The 11883-nt window shown below is 38.7% G+C and overlaps 1 protein-coding gene across 1 annotated transcript; it reads right to left on the reverse strand.

The window, feature by feature from the left end:
• Positions 1 to 291: 291 nt before the first annotated feature.
• On the reverse strand, positions 292 to 2928 carry LOC148959881 (52 kDa repressor of the inhibitor of the protein kinase-like). Its single transcript, XM_089109805.1, has one exon. The coding sequence runs from the start codon at positions 2926 to 2928 to the stop codon at positions 292 to 294; it is 2637 nt and encodes an 878-aa protein (XP_088965931.1).
• Between the last annotated feature and the right edge of the window lie 8955 nt (positions 2929 to 11883).

The raw sequence follows: 11883 nt of genomic DNA on the forward strand, positions 1-11883 counted from the left end.
ACTAACAAACCAAAATTACTTATTACATTACATGAGAACACTAACTGCGAGCATAGAAACATGAGAGCTTTGATTGAGTAATTTTGTGGAAATCAGTGATCCCAACTGATGTCAATATATTCAGAAAAGAATTTGAAAAGGAAGTAGCTATATCGTAGCAAAAACGTTATCGGAGATTTTGCCTTTGAAACGAAAAGCTACATGCGAGCTCATTTTGCGCGAGAAGTGGTGTGTTTCAATGTTGAGTATTGCGATATAATAGCAACGTCATTTTGTCCATCTTTTAACTACTTACAGCTTTAATGGGATTCGTCTTGATTTTAATGCTGCGAATGAGTCAATGAGTTTATCGCTCGTTGGTGTTCTGTCACGGTGAACTTGCAGAAGAAGTAGGGATTCTAATCTCTCCTCAGACATTGTTGACCGAATTGCTGTCAGGGTACTATTCAGTTTAGAAAATAGTCGTTCGGGTTCTGCTGTTGTCACCGGTAGCACAGTGAGAATGTTGAGTAATGTATGCAAATTAGGAAATACATCACCTTGGCAGTCGCCTAAAGCGCCGATAGCGGTATTTGCTACTGTACTTGTTCCACGTGACAGCCATTGCTGCTTCCAAATTTCATACTCTCCTTCAACAATGGACAAGGGGTCTAAAAAGACTCCGTATTTTAGTGCTGCAGGCAAAATATCTTGCCAAGTTGATTCTTTGACGAAACAAGGCAGAATTCTTGTAAGCGTCGCAATCTTCTGCTGATGGGGACCAAATCTTGCTTTCATATCTCCAGCCACTTCATCAAGAAGAGGTAAAAACACATTGATACGATAATAATCAATGGCTTTTTGATTGGCTTCACCTGCATTTGATCTGAACCTGGATTGACTGACTGCTCGAGGAATTGCGTGCATCTCTTCTCTGGTCACTCCAATATTTTCGCCAAGAAGCATTGCCTCTTCAAACATCGAAGCAAACTCATTTTCTTCACCTTTACGCCACGTGTAAAGCTTTGACTGTGTCGCAGAAATCGTCGACATTGCTTTCACAAGATCGCTACCAATTTGTTGCAAAGAACGGGACACTGGGCGAAGTACAGCAGACACTTTCTCGGCCAATACTAGCGCTACAAGGAACTGAGGGTCTTGCAAACTTTTTAACAATCTCCTGGCATCTTTTCTTGTATCTAATGAGTCCCAAGCGAGCATTTCCTCCAAGCACACAACGATGTAAGGCAAAAGCTGTCGTGCAACCAAAACTGATTCATGTCTTTCGACAAATCTTGTTTCACAGAGGGTCACCAACTGCCGTCGCTGAAGCTCTTCAATTGATTCTCGTGCTATGACTGCTTGCAAATAGCTGTTTCTTTTCGCATGCTTGAAGAAATTGTTGATATCTTTGATGTCATCCATGCAATGTCTGATTGCTGGTATCTTTGCGGCTCGAGAACAACTTAGATTTAGCGCGTGCATGCAGCAGTGGAAGTAGTCAGCGAGTGGCGCAGCAGATTTGATAAAGGAGCAAACACCAACTCGCTCACTGGACATCGATGCAGCACCATCATATCCTTGACCAACGAGGTACTGCAAATCCAACCCAAGCTCACTTATATGGCGGAGTAGAGTCTCCCCTATTGCCTTGCCACATAGCTTAATTTCATTGTGCTCTGTTTCATCTGATTGGTCACTGCTTTTTATGTCTGCAATCAGGTCTAAAATTGCGACCGGTTCTTCTTTGATAATTTTTGGCACATTTTTTGTGTCAACGTAACGAATTGCAATGACCAACTGTTCTCGTTTCGCACAATCTTGGGTTTCGTCGGCCATTATTGTCCAGAATTTTGCATTTTTTACATCTCTTACTATGTCCTCTTTGACAATATTTCCTGCACAGGCAATTAGCTCGTTTTGTATCGTTTTGCTTACCAAAGAAGCATTGCGTTTGCAAGATTTCAAGTGATCTTTCAAGTTTGTATCTCCTCCCCGTACTCTCAATCGCAGCAATGCCCTGAAGTTTCCATCATTGTGCTTGGGTTCCATCCCAGTTGAATCTACTGGTCCATCATCACGATGGCCTCTAAGCGCAATATTTTGCCTGGCGCATGTTAGAAGGGTGTCGATGATGGGAACCAGCGCAGTCCTGTTTCTTTCAATCTCTTTCTGCCTTTCAATGTTCATTATTGATCGAACGTCCTTCTCACTCCCAGGTGTTGCACGGCTCAAGAACTCCGTGTACTTTATGGCACATGTCTTATGAAAAGATGTTTCTTGGTGACTTGTGAGGGCTCCATTTTTCCCTGTCAAGTCTGAAAAGTTTACAAGAGGCTTGTTAACAAGTTTGCCCATTGACTGGCCTGCTCCACCTCCGTATTGTGCACCTCTTCCACCTCCACTCTCGCACGTCTTGAATAAAACGCAATAAACACACCAAGCACCGCAACATTTTGGCTCTCTGCTGACAGCTAGCCAGGGGAAGGTTTTCAAGTGATTTTCACCCAGAAAACGCTTCGTTGTCGAGGACATACCAACCATGAGCTGATTCTTTGGTTTTTTCTTTTCAGAAAATGGATATTCATCCCTTCTCTGCGGCACCCACCTCTTCGATAAATATGCTTCCCTTTCGTTATCTGTCAGCTGTTCTCCTCGTTTTGTTTTCATTATAGCTCTACCAATGTCATATCTATCAGATATTGCAACATTTACTTGTGTCGCCATACAACAGAGGTCTGGGTGTGTTTCCTCTTCAGGACAATCCTGGACTACCGCAACTTGGCTTTGTGTGTCGAATTCTTCACCAGTAGATTTTGATTCAAATTCTTGGCAAGTGGTAGTTTCACATGTTTTAGAGATTTCAGGGTTATCTCCAACTGAACTGGTGCGGCTACTTTTTGAGAAGAATGATTCAAGAGTTCTTGATTTCTTTGGCGGACCAGACATTTTAATCAAACCTCCAGTCGGCTTTATTCTCTCGCTTTCAGTGAGGCAATAAGTTGCAAGTGGATGTGTAACACAAGAATTATGATAAGCCTAAAACAATAGTTCAATGCAAAATTAGATGTGACCGGATCTCGCGGCTCATATGGACTATGGTTTAACACAAATCATGACTGCGATCATGAATGAATGACGTCTGCAAACGTTAATGGTTGAGAAAGTTATGGCTAAAATGGGTTACAGTTCAAACATTGTTCATCGTGTTATTGCGATTGTGATACCCAAAAAGCGTCACTATTTCCAACAAAAGCAAAACAGTACCTATAACTACTCAGCTTTGCCTGTTATGCTGCGATGAATTTTTGGTGACTACCCATTTTGAAAATTTACCATTCAAATTATACGCACCAAATACGTGGGGACTTTTGCTCATTTTCTAAATCTTTTTTTCATCTTAAGGGTACGTGTCTTATGCCGGCTTCTTGAACACAGGAATTATAATGTCATTCACGAACTCTGATGCGTCATAGTTCCCCTCCCAAGTCAAGCGCGAAAGCTGCTGACCAAATATTCAATATGAATATTTGTAAAGGCTGAAATACACGATCAGTTTTTTATGTCAGTTTTCCCCAAAGTTATTTCTATATCCGTTTTTCATCAGTTTAACTAAAGAAGCGCGTGTTTACACGATTAGCCAAAGTTCATCAATTTTTCATCATGTATTTTAGCCTTTACTTCGCTTGGAAGTTTCTCGCAGCAATGAAGTTTCTTAATTTTCAGTGTTCTGAGAGTGTACCTTCTTATGAAATTTTTTGATAGAAAGGGGCGTTTCCCGCGTTCGGTGAGACTTTGAAGGGCGTGTCTGTGAAATTTTCGCAGGCCTCCTCTTCTTTCATAAATGGCCCTCCCCAAACGCAGACGCTGGATCCGCCCCTGATAAGTAACGGTATTGAAGAACTAAAGTAACGGTATTGAAGAACTTAGGCAACGGTATTGAAAAGCTTAGGCAACGGTATTGAAGAACATAAGTAACGGTATTGAAGAACTAAAGTAACGGTATTGAAGAACCTAAGAAATGATATTGAAGACCTCAAGTAACGGTATTGAAGAACTTAGGCAACGGTATTGAAAAGCTTAGGCAACGGTATTGAAGAACATAAGTAACGGTATTGAAGAACTAAAGTAACGGTATTGAAGAACTTAAGAAATGATATTGAAGACCTCAAGTAACGGTATTGAAGAACTTAGGCAACGGTATTGAAAAGCTTAGGCAACGGTATTGAAGAATTTAAAAAGGATATTGAAGAACTCAAGTAACGGTATTGAAAAACAATGAACAATTTTTATCTTTCAATTGATGCAGAGATTGATATTGATTTATCATCTTGCCCAGTGATGTGCCAAAAAATTTAGTTTTGGGGGAGAGAGGTGATGAAGTACACTTTTTTTTACCAATTATTTCTCCTTAAAAATGAAATGTATGATTAAAAAGTTATAGCAAATAATGGCGTGAAATTGTAAGAAAATTAAATTTGTAGAATCAATTTTTTGTAGATTTCGCGTTTTGGGAGGAATCAATAAGCATGTTGTTGCGAAAAAAACCAATTTTATGTTAATCTGCAAATATATAATGTAGCTACATTGAGCTCCTCACAAAAATATTTCAAAATAATAAAATTTCCTACAACCTATAAGAGTTTTAAAAGACTTGCGTGGCAAACATGTTTAAGTATGCTGAATCTATAAATCCTCGAAGATTCTGTAATGAGAATTAGTTTTGATTCAAATATAAATTATGGGGAAATATCCAGACCTATCATCAATGAAACGCAGGGGCGGATGCAGAAAAAAATATGACGTTCGCAAAGTTTCGACCACTCCTATATGACCACGCCCAAACAATTTCAGTCAAATTTTACTATAATCTCACAATCGAAGTTTTCCCTCTACAAGTGAGATTTAATGGAGTTTTTTGAGAAATCAGTCACTTAAAGATGAATTTTTCATCATATTAAGTTTTAGGATTAGGAAACTAACAACACATTTTTCAAACAGCATAAAATAAATAAAAATATTGTGGCTCAAAGGTTGAGAAATTTAAGGAAAAAAATAACAACCAGGTCTGGATTTCATTGACAATTCGGCATTTTACTCATTGAGTGAACAAGACAAGAGATCTCTGGAAAAATTTTGAGAAACACTCATCAAGCTTTTGTTGTGCTAGCATGTTTTATTTCCTACATTGTTTTTGTGATGGAAAAAGAGCAGCAACGATTTGAAATGTCTTCTTAATAATTATTTAATGGCAAGTTTAGGGACAGAATCACAAATTGTCAAGAACAAAGAGGATGAGCTAAAATAAGGGTATATTAGTTGTGTATATCACCACTTTTCAGGGAGAAAAACTCACCATATATAATATCATCAAAAACATTTGGTCACTCACTTGAAAACAGCCATTTATAGAAATGAATCTTAGTTCTATTTATACAATTATATTATTTAACAATCATTTACTGTGTTTAGTGTAAAAAATTTCATTGCAATGTCCATCCAAATGTTTGACTTCAACACCAAATACTTTAGGGACTCAGATTTTCCCTGTTATTTATTTGTGCATTCACCTTTCTATCAAAACTGTTATGTGATGTGCCTTCTTAAACAGGGCCAAAAATACAAGCTAGGTCAATAAACATCACACAATATTAGTATTTTCAGGTGTTTGTAAAACAGCAAATGTAACAGAATATAAAACAATCCATTGTCTTTCCATAGCAAGAACATCATAAATATATTACAAATTTAAAATGTACATCAAACAAAGTCAGCAATGGCAAAGAAATAAGGCAAACATGGTAACTTTTACTATATGGATTTACATAAGATATTTACTTGGCAGAACCAATTTGTTGTGAATTTTATTATTAATAATATAGTAATTCCCCCATTAAGATCATTCCATTGATTGCACATATTTACTACCCATATTTACACTTATTTACACAGACAATTACATAGAAAAGAAAACTGTCAGTCACTTGCAAATTCACAAACAATAATTAATGAATCTTATGGGCATTTCAGAACCAAGTTTCAAATTGTATACTCTTAGTATGGAAACCACAAATAATTTTACTAGTTTTAAATGTTAAACCCATGAAAAGGGTTACCAGATTTATGTCATGACCAGACAAACAAAATTAAAATACTATTACAATTTCTCATTTACAAATGACAGTCTAGATTTTTCCAAAACTGACAGTATAATATTAACAAAATCATACGCCATAGAAAATGCATTATCATTCAAAAACAAATCAACAGCACAGTCCAGCTACCTACAGACAGGTGGTAATAACAACATCTAATAATAAAAATATCTAGAACTCTAAAAATCAAATTCATTCAAATTCATCAATATATCTATAGAACAGCGTAATTCGTCAGAATGCTACCATGTAACCTGACTTGAACCTTCAAAGTTCTGTTTGACAGCCTGCATAAAAATAGCTATTTACCTTAAAAATGCAACACATACTGGGCTATTCCATTTGATATCTGTACATGGGGATGGAAGTAAAATTCCAGGGGGGTCTGGCACGAAGGATATTCTAGGGGGTATCAGACAAATGGATGCTTTTTCCAGGGGGTTCAAAGAAAAAAATATATGAAGTTTTCCAAGCAGTATTAAAAAATGTACGATGGGTTAAGAAAATTCATTAAAATGAATGATATGAATTTTCCGGGGGGTTGAAAGAATCAAAATCAGAGTGGTCATGATCTTCAAATTAACTTTCTGGGGGATATATGATCAGGGCCGCCGAGAGGCGGCCTGGGCCCTGGGGCAAAGTCCTGGCTGGGGCCCTAGAGTCGGATACAAAAATTTTTCGAGACCACGCCCTTTTTGAAATGGGAAACGCCCATTATTTCCAAACGTTTGCGCACGTTATAGAATATGGTTAAAACATCTAAAAATGTAATAAAAAGCATTAATTCTGAAGGTAAGCGATTTAAATACGCTCTTTGACCACACCCTTTTAGCTGATTTAAGAGGACTTCAAAATGTGTTCCTTCAATTCTGACTGTTTTTTTCTGGTGAGCCACGCAATAGTAAAATTTAAAATGAAAGGAAACTTTTATTCTACGCACTTTTATTTAAAAAATCCCATGGAACTACGCTTTTCAGTTCTTTCCTCTTTCAAAAGTAAATTTTTCTTGCTTTTCAGTTACAAACTGATCAATGATATTGTCGTAATCAGGGCCGTCGAGAGACGGGCCGGGCCCCAGGGCTGGGACTGTCATGGGGCCCCACCGTCGAAGGCTGTAAAAACCTTTTTTGGGTTACGCCCTTAGCAATGCAGTTAGATGGACTGTAAAAGGCCGGGCCGATGTAAGATGACATCGCAGGGGTTGGTTGGATCGTGATCCCGCTTTGTGATTTTGGTTAAAGACTTTTATAGCGTTTGGATTTGTTATGGTTCTTCGCATGTGCTTCTTCTCTGGTGTACGCCGTGAATGGAAGATTTACTTTTATGTTTATAGGAAGTCAACACAAGAAATAACTAAAACATTTGACCTAAAAGTAGATATATGTGCAGGCGCGCAACTACGGGGGGGGGGGTCCTGGGGGTCCAGACCCCTGCCCTTTTTCTCAAAAGGGGAAAAGTGCCCTTTTTCCTGGAAAATTGCTTGAATATTTTAACTATTACGCTAAAATGGTTGGTCATACAGTAAATGACACACTCCGGAGATGTAATGGACCTCGCAGGAATACAGATAAATGATTTAGTCAAACTTTCACGTACTTGTTGGGTCGAACGTCATCATGTTGCAGTAATAGAGTCTATCTTCAAGCCCCAACTCTACAGCGTGTTTTATGATGCGCTACGCACTGGCTTTGAAGAAGAATGGTTCTGCGACTCAAAAACCAAAATAAAGGCACAAGATTTTGAACGGGATAGAGCCTCTACGACCTCTGGAAAAAGTTACAAGAATAAAAACCAAGACATTTTTCAAGCCTGTCACATAGTTGACAGGGTCATAGAAGACCTTTGCATGAAACGAGCGAATGCAGAGAAATATTTTCGGACTGGTATTAGCAAGCAGTAAACATGGCACAAAAAGTTGATGTTCAGCTGTTCCGTTCCTTGTCAGTATTACAAATCAGCTGAAGGCAAGACTTGGAGACAGAAACCAGCTGAAGGCAAGGCTCGTGGAACAGTTCAACCTCCTCCAATCTGTAGTGCGAAGCAAAGAATTCAATAATAATATTTTAAAGCGCAAAATGTCTTCGGATATGGAAGATGATGGGTTGCTATTCAAAAGTGAGCTGGCGCTGGGAAAAGGAGATGACAGCAGGGTCGCCGAGAGGGGGACAAAGGGGCAAATTGCCCTAGGGCCTCGAGGTCTAGGGAGCCTCACAAAGCAATGAATTCCGTTTTTAAATGGAATTTATTAAAAGTAACAAAATTACAATTAAAAAGTAAAACATCTTAAACGAATTAGTGAATTTAAGCTATTTGCAAGGGTGTAGTGGCAAAATTTTTGCTCGCTTCGCTCGCAAGAGGCATTGTTTTTTCCATTTCCCCCCTCCTTCGGGCCTCCTAAACTTCATCACACCTCACCACAAAATAAACCGTACACCACAACTTTTCTCTATTGATCAGTTTTCCTTGTCTGGCGTACAATATTTGCAAATTTACTAACTGCTCATATTTTCGGTGTACCTAAACAAATGCCCCGGTGGACCTTTTCTGAAGTTTAATTAGTGCCCTTTTTGTGTCTTGGACCCCTGCCCTCTGAAATTTCTGGTTGCGCGCCTGATGTGAGTGCAATCGAATTTTTCGGCTTCCGGAGAAGTATGTTATGATCGTATCGTCAATATTTTAATTATAAACCTTAACAAGAAAAGGCCCTCATCATAGACCAGTATGTTGATCCCATGTTGAAAGATTAAATTTCGAATATCAATCGGGTCATGGGCCCGCTCTGCTAATGCTGCTAATTGAAAACTCATAGCCAAAAATACATACCTTATTTTCTACGGGCCCCTCAAGGCCCCGGGCCCCCTGGTAACTACCCTGGTTACCCCCCCCCCCCTCTCGACGGTCCTGGTCGTAATCAATTTGTCTTGCTAGTTCGTGCTCGATCGAAAGAGTCATGAGGCTTGATAGTCGGTCTTGAGTCATTGTTGAACGTAAGCGTTTCTTTATTAATGCTAGTTTGCTGAAAGGGGCCCCAAAAGTATAATATAGCTTTATGCAACGAGTCTAAATGCAAACATAACTCACTTGAACGGGCCATAGATTAAAGCAAGATTATATGGGTTACCTAATTTTTTATCAGGGCTCCCTTCAATAAGTACGATTTTGCAAAACTCAGGGAAACTCAGCTTAAAAGACGAATCCGTAAAATATGTGATCTAAGGTTTATTCAACTTTTTTCGGGGCCCCAGACTCAATAAATAAAACTTATAGGCTTTAAATTCAAACAAGAATCAGTGTACGGACCCAATGAAATTACTGCCATCATTTTCGACATTAACAAATATATCTTTGAATGCATTTTCAGTTTCTCAAAAAAAGACATTTTAAAAAAATTTTCAGAATAATTTTGGGGCCCCTTTCAGGCCGAGGCCCTGGGGCAAACTGCCCCCCCTCCCCCCCCCTCTCTGCGCCACTGTATATGATTAACCAAAATTTTACTTCCATCCCCCTGTATGTAGAAATAATGGAGTAGCCCATTTCTTCAAAATATTATTTGAGTCTGAATCTCTGTCTAAATAACGTCCTCCATCATAAAAATGAAAACATAGGAAAAATTTTGGTTCAACAATTTTAAGTCCTGAACTGTCCTAGCATATTTGCCGTCTATCAAATTCCATCCATCTATCACAATCTTCGACAAACTTTGCAAGCAAATCTCCCCAAAGCTTTCCAACAACAATCATGGCAGGTTGATCTGGAACCGAGGTTTCAATCTGCTCAGTTTCCAAGGTTCTCTCCTTCAACTGGCTACCGAACATAGTTCGGATCTACCTTCGCCACATTCGCAAAAAATTTTCCCATGTAAATTTCCTACTGGTTTTCAGATGGCTAAATAACATAGCTGGACTGACATTCGCACAAATTTTGGGCGTACATTTTTCAGTACTACTTCGTCGGCGCACGCTTGCCTAATATATTATAATTCCATTCGACATTCGCATCAAACCTTATTTGTGCTCTGTGAATCTATGCGTAGAAGGGGGAGCTCCTTCTAGAATATATTATCTCTAAATCATGAATACGAGGGAATGAAATCTAAAAAGTAAACAACATGGTGCATCTTAGCAACTAGGGCAGGAAACAAAACTTTTATTTCTTACATTCCATGGACACGGACTATGACATGGACATTTTTTTTATTATCTGGTCATTTCTACAATATTCACAATCCTAAAATGTATTAACAGACAATTATAAAAAGGCATGTGGAAATCTGACATTCGCCAGTGCGAATGTTGCGAATGTCTGCATCCGCCCCTGGCTGAAACGAATTATCAACCAGCGAAAAATAATTTCCGTGTAATGAAGTGATGTATGTATTATTGTAGTGTGCTTAGAAACGTCATGCGATGAGCACTTCATTTGGGAAAAATAAGATGGCTACTAGCTAAGCTCATTCCAAGTTCGAGTGGTCTGGCGAAACGTATTTGAAAGTGAAAGGGCCAGAATATCAAAGTTATGAAAGGGTCAAAGAGAACGGCCATCACCATGGTCGGCAGCAAGAAAAATATTAGGCATATATGGATCCTAGGACGGCAAGAAACTGTATCTAAAATGGATTTTGGCTGGAGGAAACCTGAGGCATTATTTTCTTTGGTCAATTTGTCTTATAGTTTCTTCTATTTTAATGTTGGCATACGTTTGCAACGTTTTTGGAAAATTTTCTGTTAACAATTGGATCTGGCGAGCCAAGTTTAGGCCAAAAAAACAAAACTTCATCACTTCATGCTGGAACCAAAGTGATCTGGATCTTTCTGTCTATCTATTTCCTAAGCCAAGCTGTTATTCGTTGTACAATTTAGATAATGACATGTCAAATTCCAATTTTCAATTTTATATATGTCTTCTTTGATTAGAGCAAAGTGACCAAGCTAAAAGTAAGGACATTTTTAAAAGAATACTAGGCAAAGTTACTTGCAGAATGATGGGCTACATTTCTTTTCCCTTTTCGTAAAACTTTTTATTTTGCTCTGCAGAAAGTTAGAGACCATGGCCATTGGCCCCCCGGTTTTGCTGACCCTATGCAATAGTAAGTTAAGAGTCTAAAATGTTCAATCGACTGCATCTTATTGCCGTTAGTTATGGCAAGTTATTTGCAATATTACCAAAAGAAAGTTGAGTAAGACCAACCATGACCAACAAAATTAATGAATTACGAGTTGACGTTTGGTCAAACTTCCTAATTAACGCTAAGGTCCCCGCTGCATGAACTTTCTTGGTGTTTTGAGGACATTGGGGAGGCGCGACGCCCCAAACCCTCACCCCACCCCCCTAATCGACAAATCCCTAATTTTGCAACGGATAAAGAATTTTTATAATATGATTAATTCTTTGCAGATTTATTGTAATCTTCCTTTCACTGAGGATTTGAAACGCAAACATCTGAAATAAGTATTGTTCTCTATTTCGTATTTGACTTAATAATCCAAAATAGCAAGTCACCATCCTGCAAGTCAGTTCGAGCCTCGTTTTGCAGCATGGCGTCTTCGTTGCGAGCATCTACCTTGCTCAGTGATGAAATAAGCATGTCAGCAGTTGGATCGACTCGATAATGCAGTGTATAAATTCGGTGTGGGCTGATCACAGTCGATATTGGTTTACACAATGAATACAAAGTTGCACAGACTGTGTTGGGCCCGACTTTTTCGATATTGATGTAGGGTAAAGGCGTTCTCTAAGTTTCTGGACAGGC

The sequence above is a fragment of the Rhopilema esculentum genome, chromosome 8 (assembly GCF_057945365.1).
Source record: "Rhopilema esculentum isolate cy_ngs chromosome 8, ASM5794536v1, whole genome shotgun sequence".
Taxonomy (NCBI): Eukaryota; Metazoa; Cnidaria; class Scyphozoa; order Rhizostomeae; family Rhizostomatidae; genus Rhopilema; species Rhopilema esculentum.